This window comes from Callithrix jacchus, chromosome 1, assembly GCF_049354715.1.
Source record: "Callithrix jacchus isolate 240 chromosome 1, calJac240_pri, whole genome shotgun sequence".
In the NCBI taxonomy this organism is placed as follows: Eukaryota; Metazoa; Chordata; class Mammalia; order Primates; family Cebidae; genus Callithrix; species Callithrix jacchus.
The window spans coordinates 199,325,096-199,338,611 of record NC_133502.1 but is presented as its reverse complement, the minus strand read 5'-3'; the positions used below and the strand labels follow the sequence as shown (position 1 = coordinate 199,338,611).

General features: G+C 39.2%; 1 protein-coding gene across 4 annotated transcripts in view; it reads left to right on the top strand.

Annotated features, from left to right (window-relative positions):
• The window catches only part of TTC28 (tetratricopeptide repeat domain 28), a 708,603-nt gene that overhangs the window by 34,262 nt on the left and 660,825 nt on the right, over positions 1-13,516 (top strand). For 2 of the 4 annotated variants that reach the window (XM_035258707.3, XM_035258622.3), the window contains exon 2: positions 12,992-13,270. The exons of 1 other annotated variant lie outside the window; for it this stretch is intronic. In XM_035258707.3, coding sequence (XP_035114598.1) covers positions 12,992-13,270 — 279 coding nt within the window. Of the gene's footprint in view, positions 1-12,991; positions 13,271-13,516 lie in introns of those variants that run through there. One more of the 4 variants, XM_035258970.3, reaches the window with a different exon arrangement.

The following is a 13,516-nucleotide window of genomic DNA, read 5'->3' as shown; positions in this document are numbered from 1 at the left end:
TCTGGTGCATTAAGAGTCACTCCTCATTTTCCCCTTCTTCCAACATCTGACCACCACTGGTCTGCTTTCCATCTCAATGGATTTGTCTGCTATGGAGATTCAGTAAATTGAATCATACAGGATATGGCCTTTTGTGTCTGCCTTCTTTCACTTAATAGTATTTTTCAGGTGTATCCATGTTGTAAAGTGTGTTTTATTCCTTTTTTTTCCCCTTTGAGACAGAGTCTTGCTGTGTCACCAGGCTAGAGTGCAGTGGTGCGGTCTCCACTCACTGCAACCTCCACCTATCGGGTTCAAGCAATTCCCCTGCCTCAGCCTCCAGAGTAGCTGGGACTACAGACATGCACCAACACACAAGGCTAATGTTTTGCATTTTAGTAGAGACGGGGTTTCAGTATGTTGGTCAGGATACTCTGCATCTCCTGACCTAGTGATCTGCCCGCCTCGGGCTCCCAAAGTACTGGGATTACAAGAATGAGCCACCACTCCCGGTCTATTCATTACTTTTTAACAGTTGAGTAATATTTCATTGTATGGTTATCCCACACTTTGTTTATTAATTAATAAATATTTCCGTTGTTTCCACTTTTTGGCTATTATAAATCTGCTATGAAAATTTGTGTACTAGTTTTTCCAAGGACAGGTTTTCAGTTCATTTGGGTAGATACCTAACAGTGGCATTCCTAGGTCATTTAGTAATTATATTTTTCTTTTTCAAGGACTTGCCATACTATTTCCACAGTGGTTGTACCATTTTATATTCCCATGAGTACTGTATGAATATTCCTATTTCACTCACAGTTTTGAAGAATGTTTTCTCTGAGTATGTTAGGTGTTATTTCAGCTATCTCATTTCTGTTGAGTATGCAGCTTGTAGCTCCTTGCAAGGTAATGTGTCTTATTTCCCTCTGTCTGTGCTTTAACATTTTCTCTGTTTTTTTTTTTTTTTTTTTTGAGATGGAGTTTTGCTCTTGTTACCCAGGCTGGAATGCAATGGCGCGATCTCGGCTCACTGCAACCTCCGCCTCCTGGGTTCAGGCAATTCTCCTGCCTCAGCCTCCTGAGTAGCTGGGATTACAGGCACGCGCCACCATGCCCAGCTAATTTTTTGTATTTTTAGTAGAGACGGAGTTTCACTATGTTGACCAGGATGGTCTCGATCTCTTGACCTCGTGATCCACCCGCTTCGGCCTCCCAAAGTGCTGGGATTACAGGCTTGAGCCACCGCGCCCAGCCTACATGGATCTATTATAACTTACTTATGCCTTGCAAAACCCTGTGCTTATCCATTTTCCTGTTGCCTAACATTTAAATTATTTCTAACGTCATGGTAATACAAATGATGCTATAATGAATATCCTTGTATTAATATATGTGATTTTGTCTACGCATGTAAGTGTGTAATTTATTGGATAAATTACCCAAAGTGGAGAGAACATTTCTAGAATTGAAAGGTTATGCAACTGTGACATTTTAATAGATATTCCTAAATTGTTCATTGTATCAGGCCAGGCATGGTGGCTCATGCCTGTAATCCCAGCTCTTAGGGAGCCAGAGGTGGGAGGATAGCTTGAGCCCAGGAGATTGAGACCTGTCTGGGCAATATAGTGAAACTCCTCTTCTACCAGCAATGTATGAGTATATGTGTGTAATTTTTTCCTACCCCTTAACCAACAAAGTGTACTGCTAATTTTAGTAGGAGAGGTTAAAAAAAATAGTGTTTTTAGGTTTAATTATCTTTTAAAATCACTGAGGTTAAATATTTTTAAAAAGTGTACTTAAAAGCCATATGGAGTTCCTTTTTTTGTGATCTGTCTGTGTGTATCTTTTGTCCACTTTTTCCATTGAAATGTTTGTCTGTTTTCTTACTGATTTGTAGGAGCTCTATCTATACTAAGAGCACTAGCCATTCATATGTTGCATTTTTTTTTTTTTTTTTTTTAGACGGAGTTTCGCTGTTGTTACCCAGGCTGGAGTGCAATGGCACGATCTCGGCTCACTGTAACCTCCGCCTCCTGGGTTCAAGCAATTCTCCTCAGCCTCCCGAGTAGCTGGCACTACAGGTGTGTGCCACCATGCCCAGCTAATTTTTGTATTTTTAGTAGAGATAGGGTTTCACCTTGTTGACCAGTATGGTCTCGATCTCTTGACCTCGTGATCCACCCGCCTTGGTCTCCCAAAGTGCTGGGATTATAGGCATGAGCCACCGCGCCCGGCCGTGTTGTATTTTTAAAAACCGATTTGTTATTAATCTTTTTTGGTCTAATCCATTTTTCCATGCAGATATTAAAATTTTTATGTTGTCATATTAATCTGTCTTTTATATTATGTTTTGTGGTTTCTGTGTTATACTTAGAAAGGACTCAGTTCTACATAATAAAAGATTCTTGGCCGGTTTCGGTGGCTCACGCCTATAATCCCAGCACTTTGGGAGGCCGAGGTGGGTGGATCACGAGGTCAAGAGATTGAGACCCTCCTGACCAACATGGTGAAACCCGTCTCTACTAAAATACAAAAAAAATTAGCTGGGCGTGGTGGTGCGTGCCTGTAGTCCCAGCTACTCTGGAGGCTGAGGCAGGAGAATTGCTTGAACCTGGGAGGCGGAGGTTACAGTGAGCCAAGATCGTGCCACTGTACTCCAGCCTGGCACCTGGTGACAGAGCAAGACTCTGTCTCAAAAAAAAAAAAAAAATTTTTTTCCTTTTGATAGTTTATAATTTTATTTCATATATTTAATTCTTTGAATTACCTGTAATTTTTAATATAGAGGTGATAAGTTTTTTAAATATATCATTTGAATAATCAAAATTTATAACAGAATTTATATTCCGCTGCTGTTGAATGGCGTGTTCTGTACATGTCTGTTGGGTCCATTTGGTCTAAAGTATAGTTCAAGGCCAGTATATTCCATATTGATTTCTGTGTGTTGCATATTGAAGTTTCCACTATTTCTGTATTACGATTTCTCGCTTCAGATTTGTTAATATTTGCTTTATATATTTAGGTACTGTGATGTTGGATGCATATGTATTTATAATCATACCCTCTTAATGAATTCACCTTTTTATAATTGTACAGTTATTTTATTTGTCTCTTATTAATAGTTTTTGACTTAAAGTCTATTTTGTCTGATATAAGTATAGTTATCCCTGCTCTCTTTTGGTTTCTATTTGCATGGAATGTCTTTCCTGTCCCTTCATTTTCCATCTGTATGTATTCTTAAAGCTGAAATGAGTCTTTTGTAAGTAGCATATAGTTTTTGTAAGCAGCATCTCTTTGGGTCCTGTTTTTTTTTAATTTAAAAATTTTATTGGGTCCTGAATTTTTTTTTTTTAGACGGAGTTTCACTCTTGTTACCCAGGCTGGAGTGCAATGGCGCGATCTCGGCTCACCGCCACCTCCGCCCCCTGGGTTCAGGCAATTCTCCTGCCTCAGCCTCCTGAGTAGCTGGGATTACAGGCACGCGCTACCATGCCCAGCTAATTTTTTGTAATTTTTAGTAGAGGAGGGGTTTCACCATGTTGACCAGGATGGTCTCGATCTGTTGACCTCGTGATCCACCCGCCTGGGCCTCCCGAAGTGCTGGGATTACAGGCTTGAGCCATCGCGCCCGGCCTGGGTCCTGAATTTTTATCCATTCAATCTTTCTGTTCTTTGATTGGAGAACTTACTACATTTACACTTGAAGTACTTATTGATAGGTAAGTACTTACTATTGCCATTTTGTCAGTTGTTTTTGGGCTGTTTTATAAATCTTTTATTCCTTTGTTTTTTTCTTGTCTTCCTTGCTGATTTGATGATTTTCTATAGTATGCTTTGGTTCCTTTATCTTTTGTGTATCTACTATAGGTTTCTGCTTTGTGGTTACCTTGATGCTTACATAACACATAGTTAGAGCAGTCTATTTTAAGCTGATACACAATGGGGAAAGATAGTTTCCAACATATATGGTCCTGAGAAAACTGGCTATCACATACCATAAAGTGAAATTGGATCCTTAACTTACACCACACACAAAAATCAACTAAAACTAGATTAAATACTTAAACATAGGACCTGAAACTCTGAAACTCCTAGAATAAAACAGAAGAAAAAGTTCCATAATATTGGTTTTGGCAATGATTTTTTTGGATGCAAGACCAAAAACCTAGGCAAAAAAAGCTGATGGGACTACATCAAACTAAAAATCTCCACAAAAAAAGAAACAGTCAACAAAATAAAAAAGTAACCTATGGGGTGGGATAAAATATTTGTAAATCATATGCCTGATGAGGGTTAATATACACAATAAATAAGGAACTCATACCACTCCTTAGCAAATAAGTAACTTCATTTTTAAAATGGGCAAAATACCTGAATATAATTTGTAGAAAGAAGACCTACAAACTTCTAACAGGGATATGAAAAGCTGCTCAACATAACTACCATAGGAGCCAGCAGTCCCACTTCTGGATGTGTCTCTGGAGGAAATAAAATTACTATCTTGAAGAGATATCTGCATTTTCATGTATGTTGCAGTGTTATTCAAAATGACCAAGTTATAGAAACTACCTAAGTGTCCATTGATGGATGAATGAATTTAAAAAATGTGCATACACAAAATACCAATATTATTCAACCTTAAGAAGGAAACCCTGACATTTCTAACAATATGGATGAACCTAGAGGATGTTATGCTAAGTGAAATGAGCCAGACACAGAAAGACAAATTATGTATAATCTAACTTATATGTAGGATCCAAAAATGTTGAATTCATAAAAACAGAGTAGAAGAGTGGTTATTAGGGGACAAAGGTGGGCGAAATGGGGAGACGTTGGTCAAGGGGTACAAAGCTTCAAATATAAGGTAAATAAGTTCTGGAGACCTAGTGTGCAACATGGTGACTGCAGTTAATGTATTATACACTTGAAATTTGCTGAGAGAGTAGGTCTTAAGTATTTTTACTGTATACACAAAAGATAGCACTGTGAGGTGATGGATATGTTAATTAGCTTGATTGTGGTAATCATTTCACAATACATACATATATCAAAGCATCACATTACACATCTTCTACATACATGTTTTTATTTGTCAATTTATACCTCAATGAAGCTGGTAAAATTTATAACAGGACTGAAATTATACCATGTATGTAGTAATTATATGTGGCTGCATATACTGAGCCCATTTGGCTCACATGTTTCTGACACTCCTACTTTTTTAAGATGAATTTGTCAGAGGATCAGATGAAAATATCAGTGATGTTAATATATGTTGATATCCATATGCTATATGTATATGGAATACAGTCACAATATTTTTCTCTATTTTGGAACTCATGAAGAAAGAAATAATATCATAATAGTTAATCTAAGTAAACTCGTTAAATTAGTTCCTGAATTTAATATAGCTGGTTATTTTAAGTGTAACATATATCTAATCTGAGAAATACATACAAAGGTCTTTTTTCTCTGTCAAGTTTATCTATTACAGATAAGATAGAAAAGGACTTGGAGCTGGGCGTGGTGGCTCACGCCTATAATCCCAGCACTTTGGGAGGTCGAGGCAGGGGGATCACTTGAGGTCAGGAGTTTGAGACCAGCCTAGCCAACATGGCGAAATCCCATCTCTACTAAAAATGCAAAAATTAGCCAGGTGTGGTGGTACACACCTGTAATCCCAGCTACTTGGGAGGCTGAGGCAGGAGAATTGATAGAACCTTGAGGTGAAGGTTGCAGTGAGCCCAGATCATGCCACTGCCCTCCAGCCTGGGCGACAGAGCGAGACTTTATCTCCAAAAAAAAAAAAAGAAAGAAAAGGACTTGGGAAGTTATGTTTATTCTTCTTAGCCATACACAGAAATTTCTGTTTCTTCTTTTTTTTTTTTTTTTTTTTTGAGACGGAGTCTTGCTCTGTTACCAGGCTGGAGTGCAGTGGTACCATCTCAGCTCATTGTAATCTCTGCCTCCTGGGTTCAAGTGATTCTCCTGCCTCAGGCTCCCAAATAGCTGGGACTACAGGCATGTGCCACTATGTCCAGCTAATTTTTGTATTTTTAGTCGGCCTCCCAAAGTGCTGGGATTATAAGTGTAAGCCACTGCCCCTGGCCAGAAGTTTCTGTTTCTTAGCCTTCTAACAACTACACAGTCTCCAGCTGAGTAAACGCAGATATATTTTGACAAGTTAGAAGCTTCTGTGGAGCACTTACTACAGTGCATTTTTCTTTTAAATTGGTGAACATTTGATGATGGTGAGTTCTCCTCTAGTATTTAGAGTCTTTGTACGAGTACTAACTCATTTATGGTATTTTCTTTGCTCTTAGAGGCCTTAGTAATGGTTTTTACATCAGTGTTTCGAGCAATTTCTGGACTTACTAGGTGCTTCACTATAAAGGTCATTTGATCTTATGTTGTATGGTATTCCCCCCTCTCAGATTCACAGTGTGCAAAATAAGATCTCTGAGAGATATTTCACTAAAGAAGATATTTATTTAATGTTGTTCATCCTAGTCTCTTGAGGACCTAGGGTTTCCTTAGAATTTATTTTGGGAAATGTTACTTTATATTTCTGTACACGGAGGTAATAGAATGAAGATCACTTTCCTTCTTAATTTGATTATTATCTGTGTTGGCATTGAACCAAAATTACTACTCTTCCATTCTTTTTTTTTTTTTGAGATAGGTCTTGCTTGTTGCTCAGGCTGAAGTGCAGGTGGCACGATCATAGCTCACTTCAGCCCTGACCCCCTAGGCTCAAGCGGTCCTCCCACTTCAGCCTCCCTAGTAGCTGGGACTACAGGTGCGTGTCACCACACCCAGCTATTTTTTGTCTTTTTTGTAGAGACAAGGTCTTGCTTTGTTGCCCAGGCTGGTCTTGAACTCCCGGGCTCAAGCAATCCTCCCACCTTAGCCTCTCAAAGTATGGGATTACAGGCATGAGCTATTGCACCTGGCCTAATCTGCAATTTTTTTAAACTTTTTTTTTTTCTGAGATGGAGTCCCACTCTTGTCACCCAGGCTGGACTGCAATGGTGTGATCTTGGCTCACTGCAACCTCTGCCTCCTGGCTTCAAGCAATTCTCCTGCCTCAGCCTCCCAAGTAGCTGTGATTATAGATGTCCGTCATCATGCCCGGCTAATTTTTGTATTTTTAGTAGAGATGGGGTTTCACCATGTTGACCAGGATGGTATTGAACTCCTGACCTCAGGTGATTCATCCGCTTTGGCCTCCAAAGGGCTGGAATTACAGGTGTGAGCCACTATGCCCCACTAGCAAAGTTTTTAAATAATTTTTTTTTTTTTAAAATAGAGACAGGGTCTTGCTGTGTTGCCAGGCTGGTCTAAAACTTCTGGGCTCAAGCAGTCTTTCCTCCTTAGTCTTCCAGTGTGCTGGGATTACAGGTGTGAATCACTGAGTTCAGCCTAGTCTGCAATTCTTTATGAGAAGTAGGGAATACTGTAATAGTAGGATCTTTCTTTCTTTCTCTCTTTCTCTCTCTTTCTTTGTTTCTTCTTAGAGGCTACTTATGAACCTAATAATTCATTTTACTTTAAAAGTCTTTAGTTGCGGGAGTCCGATCCAAGATGGCCAATCGCTAACATCTCGGGACTCAGCTCTCAGTGAAGGCACGGAGAACTAGACTAAGCCACACTTTCAGACAAATTCTGGTCGCTCACGGAGCAGAAGATCCCCAGTGGAGGAATCACACGGGTCGCCAGCGCGACTTTCGTGGCCGGCGCAGTGGTTCCACCGGTGCCTCAGCGCAGCAGCTCTCGGAGCAGAGTAAACAGGTTCGGAGGACCCATAAGGGCCCCCAGCACGACACCAGAGCCCAGTGCAGCGGCTGTGACGGCACCTCGGCGCTGCAGCGCTCGGTGCGGAGTAAATGGGACCGGCGGTTTGGAGCCCGGGAAAGGCAGAGTCGCCCACTAAGGACACAAGAAGGAAGCCAGACAAGAGAATCCTGGGCAGAAAAGCACCATCAGTTTTAACGCCGCTGCTCTAGCCCTGGTAACTAACAACCTGGACGCCCACTCAAGAGACCTAATCTGAAAGTTGGTAAATTCAAAGACCACAGGAGGCTAAACTTAGAATGACGGGAAGAAACCAGCCTAAAAAAGCTGAGAATACTCAAAGTCAGAAAGCCTCTCCCTCTAAAGATGATCACAGTTCCACATCAACAATGGAACAAGGCTTGATGGAGAACGAGCGCATCCCAATGCTAGAATATCGCTTCAGGGAATGGATAATAACAAACTTCGGTGAGTTAAAAGAACATGTTGTAGTCCAACGTAAAGAAACTAGGAACTTTGAAAAAAAGTTTGATGAAATCCTATTGAGAATAGACAACTTAGAGAGGAGTATGAGTGAAATAATGGAACTGAAGAATACAATACAGGAACTCCGAGAAGTATGCACAGGTTTAAACACTCGAATTGTTCAAGCAGAAGAAGGAATATCAGAGGTCAAAGTCCAACTTAATGAAATAAAACGCGAAGAAAAGATTAGAGAAAAAAGCATAAAAAGGAATGAGCAAAGTCTCCAAGAAATGTGGGACTATGTGAAAAGACCAAATCTATGTTTGATAGGTGTACCTGAATGCGACGGAGAGAATGAATCCAAGATGGAAAATACCCTTCAGGAAATTATTCAGGAAAATTTTCCTGAACTAGCAAAGCAGGTCAATATTCAACCCCAGGTAATACAGAGAACACCACAAAGATATTCCTCAAGAAGAGCAACCCCAAGTCACATAATTGTTAGATTCACTAGGGCTGAAATGAAGGAGAAAATACTAAGGGAAGCCAGAGAGAAAGGTCAGGTTACCCACAAAGGCAAGCCAATCAGACTTAACAGCAGATCTCTCAGCAGAAACTCTACAAGCCAGAAGAGAGTGGGGGCCAATATTCAACATCCTCAAAGAACAGAACCTTCAGCCCAGAATTTCATATCCAGCCAAACTAAGCTTCACAACTGAAGGAAAAATAAAATCTTTTATGAACAAGCAAGAACTCAGAGATTTTATTACCACCAGGCCTGCTTTACAAGAGCTTCTGAAAGAAGCATTACACACAGAAAGAAACAACCAGTATCAGCCCTTCTAAAAATATACCAAAAAGTAAAGAGCACCAACATAAAGAAGAATTCACACCAACGAATGGATAAAACAGCCAGTTAACATCAAATGGCAGTTACCCTAAATTTAAATCGACTAAATCCCCCAATCAAAAGACACAGCCAAAACCCAACGGCATGTTACATCCAGACCTGTTTCACAGGCAAGGATATGCAAAGACTCAAAACAAAGGGATGGAGAAAGATTTACCAACCAAATGGAGAGCAAAAATAAATAAATAAATAAATAAAAAGCAGGAGTTGCAATTCTCGTATCGGATAAAATAGATTTTAAAGCAACAAAGATATAGTGGTAAAAGGATCAATGCAACAACAAGAGCTAACGATCCTAACACCCAGATACATAGAGACTTAGACACAGTGAGACAGAAAATTAATAAGGATATCAAGGACTCGAACTCAGATCTGGAACAAGTAAACTTAATATTTATAGAGCTCTCCACTTCAAATACACAAAATAAACATTCTAGTCAATACCACATCACACCTACTCATAGGTTTAAATGCAACATTGATTGGCCATTATTAATACCCATTTTTTTTTTTTTTCAGAATAAAGCAATATTTCCATTCACTCTCCCTCTTTCTCTTCCTCTTTCTTCCTCTCCTTTACTCATTTTTTTCTTCTTTCCTTCACTCAAAATAAAGAAATCAACTTGTAAACCTCTAGATCCAGGTCGGCAATGTCTCTCTCATTGCTAGAATTTGTTCCTTTCCTTCCCTTCCCTCCCTCCCTCCTTCCCTCCCCACTTCTTCCCCTCCTTCATCCCTCCCTTCCTCAAAAAAAAAAGTGTTTAGTTGCTTTTTTTAAGTCATGCCCCTGAATTTTCAGATACAGAATTTGTTTCTATACCTTATGAGTATTGACCTTAAGCAGAGCCGTTATGATCATATTTTCCAAAATGAAATCAGTCTTACATATTGTCAATGTTTTATACATTGATTTGATGATAGAATAAAAAAGAATAAAGACTGAAAATTCTGGTTGTTTGGTAAATGTTATATACTCCATTTACTTTCAAGCAATATGTTTCATGATCATAATTAAAAAAAAACAACCTTTAAGTACATTATTGGTTGGCCACTTACAGTATGAGAAAGTTGAATGTTGGTGCATGCCTGTAATCCCAGCTACTCAGGAGGTTGAGGCAGGAGAATTGCTTGAACCTGGGAGGCAGAGGTTGCAGTGAGCTTAGATTGTGCTATTGTACTCCAGCCTGGGCAAGAAGAGTGAAACTCCTGAAAAAAAAGGAAAAAGAAAGAAAGTTGAATATAACTTGGACACTGATATTTGAAACTTACAGAATCCTTGAATGTTTTGAATTGCCCTGGAAGTCAGGATATAATATCCTTGTGAGCAGAGGAAGAAGAATGGTTGCTCATGTATGCAGTTAGATCTGCCTTTCTTCCCTTCTTTGGGGAATTTTTTCTTTTTTTCATGCAAATACTTCTTTGAGGAGTCTATTTCTTTGTATATGTTGACCTATTGCATCAAATCAGATGCATCCTCTTCTGAATGGAGGTACTGGACTTGATCTTAAAGGAAGACATAGGGAAAAAATACTTTTTGTTTTAATTTCACTTAGGACAAGCTTTCTTAAAAGTATAAAATGTCTCTCCTGATTACTACTGTATTAAATTTCTTCCCTTTGTACTCTAATACAGTTCATAATTTTTGTTTTAAAAATGAATAACAAGCTGGGTGCTGTGGTTCACACCCATAGTCCCAGTAGCTTAGGAGGATTGCTTGAGCCGAGGAGTTTGAGATCAGCCTCAGCAACAGGAGGAGACCTTGTTTCTACAAAATAATAAAATTAGCCAGGTGGGGTGGTACATGTCTGAGGTTCCAGCAACTTGGGAGGCTGAAGTGGGAAGATAGCTTGAGCCTAGGAGGCTGAGGCTGCAGTGAGCCATGATCTGCACTCCAACCTGGGTGACAGAGCAAGATTCTGTCTCAAAAAAAGCACACAAAAAACCAAACCAGCCAACCAAACAGAAACACTTGACACGTTTGCTCCCTTTGGTTTTAAGGTCACTGATGTCATATAAAGTTACAGAAAACTTGGTAATTTTGAAAAATCAACATCAAAAACAGATTTTAAATTGCCGGAACATAGTTTACCGCTGATTTTTTTTTTTTTTTTTTTTTTGCTGGTCTTTAAAAACTGTTGTTTATCTTTGAAATTTCGTGGTGGTAGCCAAATTACAGTCACCAAATTTGCCAGTCCAAAAAGATTCAATGGTACAAGAAAACTTTTTTTTTTTTTTTGAGAACGAGTCTTGCTCTGTTACCCAGGCTGGATCGCAGTGGTGTGATCTAGGCTCACTGCAACCTCTGCCTCCTGGGTTCAAGCAATTCTTCTGCCTCAGCCTCTCAAGTAGCTGGGACTATAGGTGTGTGCCACCATGCCTGGCTGATTTTTATATTTTTGGTGAAGATGGGGTATCACCGTATTGGCCAGGCGAAAAACATTTTTTAAGCTTTTTTTTTAATTTTAAAACTTGTATATGTTTAAGAAAAGTAAAACACTTCACAACCTTATTTCCAGAGATACTTTAGTATGATTAGTATTTTGATTTATTTTTAGAGATGGGTCTCACTCTGTTGTCCAGATTGGAGTGGAATGGCTATTAACAGGTGCAGTTGTAGCACACTATAGTATTAAATTTCTGGGCTAAAGTGATCCTCCTGCTTCACCATCTTGGGTAGCTTGGACGACAGGTGCATGCCACTGTGCCTGGCTTTTCATCATTATTTTAAGTGCAATCATCTTAACATAGTTGAGATTATAGTGTCCATATATGTTTGTATTTTATTTTTTCCATAGTATTTAACTTTAAATTGCCAAGGAAAATGGCATTTATTCATTCATTCAACAAATACAAATATACATATATGTAACTATCATTTTGCATTTATTCAACAAATACAAATATACATATATGTAACTATCAAACATACACATATACATATGCATGCAAGGCACTTTGTTGGCTGCTTTGAGAGAATATTATTGTCTTCCAGGGCACAAAAGTTCAGGAGATCATGAAAAATGTTTGTTTTATTTAGGTTCACGTGATGTCTTAGTCTGTTTTGTGTGGCTATAAGGGAATACTTGGCCAGGCACAGTGACTTATGCCTGTAATCCTAGCATTTTGGGAGGCTGAAGTTGAAGGATTGCTTGAGGCTAGTAGTTCAAAACCAGCCTGGGCAATACAGTGAAATCCATTCTCCACAAAAAAAAAAAAAAAAGGTAGCTACATGCCATGGCATATGCCTGTACTCCCAGCTACTCAAATGGCTGAGGCAAGAAGATTGCTTGTGCCCAGAGGTTGAGGCTGCAGTGAACCAGGCTTGTGCCACCACACTTTAGCCTGGGCAACAGAGTGAGACCTCATCTGAAAAAAATAAGAGTAAAAAAATAAAGAAATAGAAGCTGAGTCATCTATAAAGAAAAATGGTTATTTGGCTCATGATTTTGATGAATGGAAAGTTCAAGGTTAGGCATCTGTAGCTAGTGAGGGCATTAAGCTGCTTCTACTCATGGCAGAAGGCAAAGGGGAGCTGTCTTATGCTTGCAGAGATCACATAGTGAGAGGAAGCAAGAGAGAGAGAGAGGCCAGTGGCTGGCCTCTTAAGAACTGGCTCTCTCAGGAACTAATAGAGTAAGAATTCACTCACCCTCAAGGGAGGGCATTAATCTGTTCATGAGTGATTTACTCCTATGACCTAAATACCTCCCATTAGGCTCCACCTCCAATGTTGGGGATTAGATTTTAATATGCGATTTGGAGGGGACATCCAAATCTTAGCAGATGGGGAACCCTTCTGGACTATCTGAACTTTGTCTGATAAAGTTTCTTTGTTTGTAGATTCCTCTCTTTGGTGTTAACACTATTGGTCAGAGAAGTCCTGATGGACCGGTACTGAGCAAAGCTGAATTTGTTGAGAAAGTTCGTCAGAGTAATCAGGCCTGTCATGATGGAGATTTCCACACAGCTATTGTTCTGTATAATGAAGCCCTGGCTGTTGACCCTCAGAACTGCATCTTATACAGCAATAGATCTGCAGCCTACATGAAAATCCAGCAGTATGACAAGGCACTGGATGATGCAATCAAAGCTCGACTTCTCAATCCCAAATGGCCAAAGGTAGAGATTTTATTTATTTTCACAGAATCTTTTGTGATGACTTATTACTTTAATATAACATTTTATTGATTTAGTATACTTATTAATATTTTAATAATCTGTACTTCAGCAAAATATAAAATGAATTCCTTGAGCTGATACCTTCCTTTTTTTTTTGGTAGTGTGCTTTCCATCTGCAAGTTTAATTCTTTTCCTCCGTGTGTGAGATTAAAATTTTTCTCTGTGCTTCTTGATAAGTAAGATACA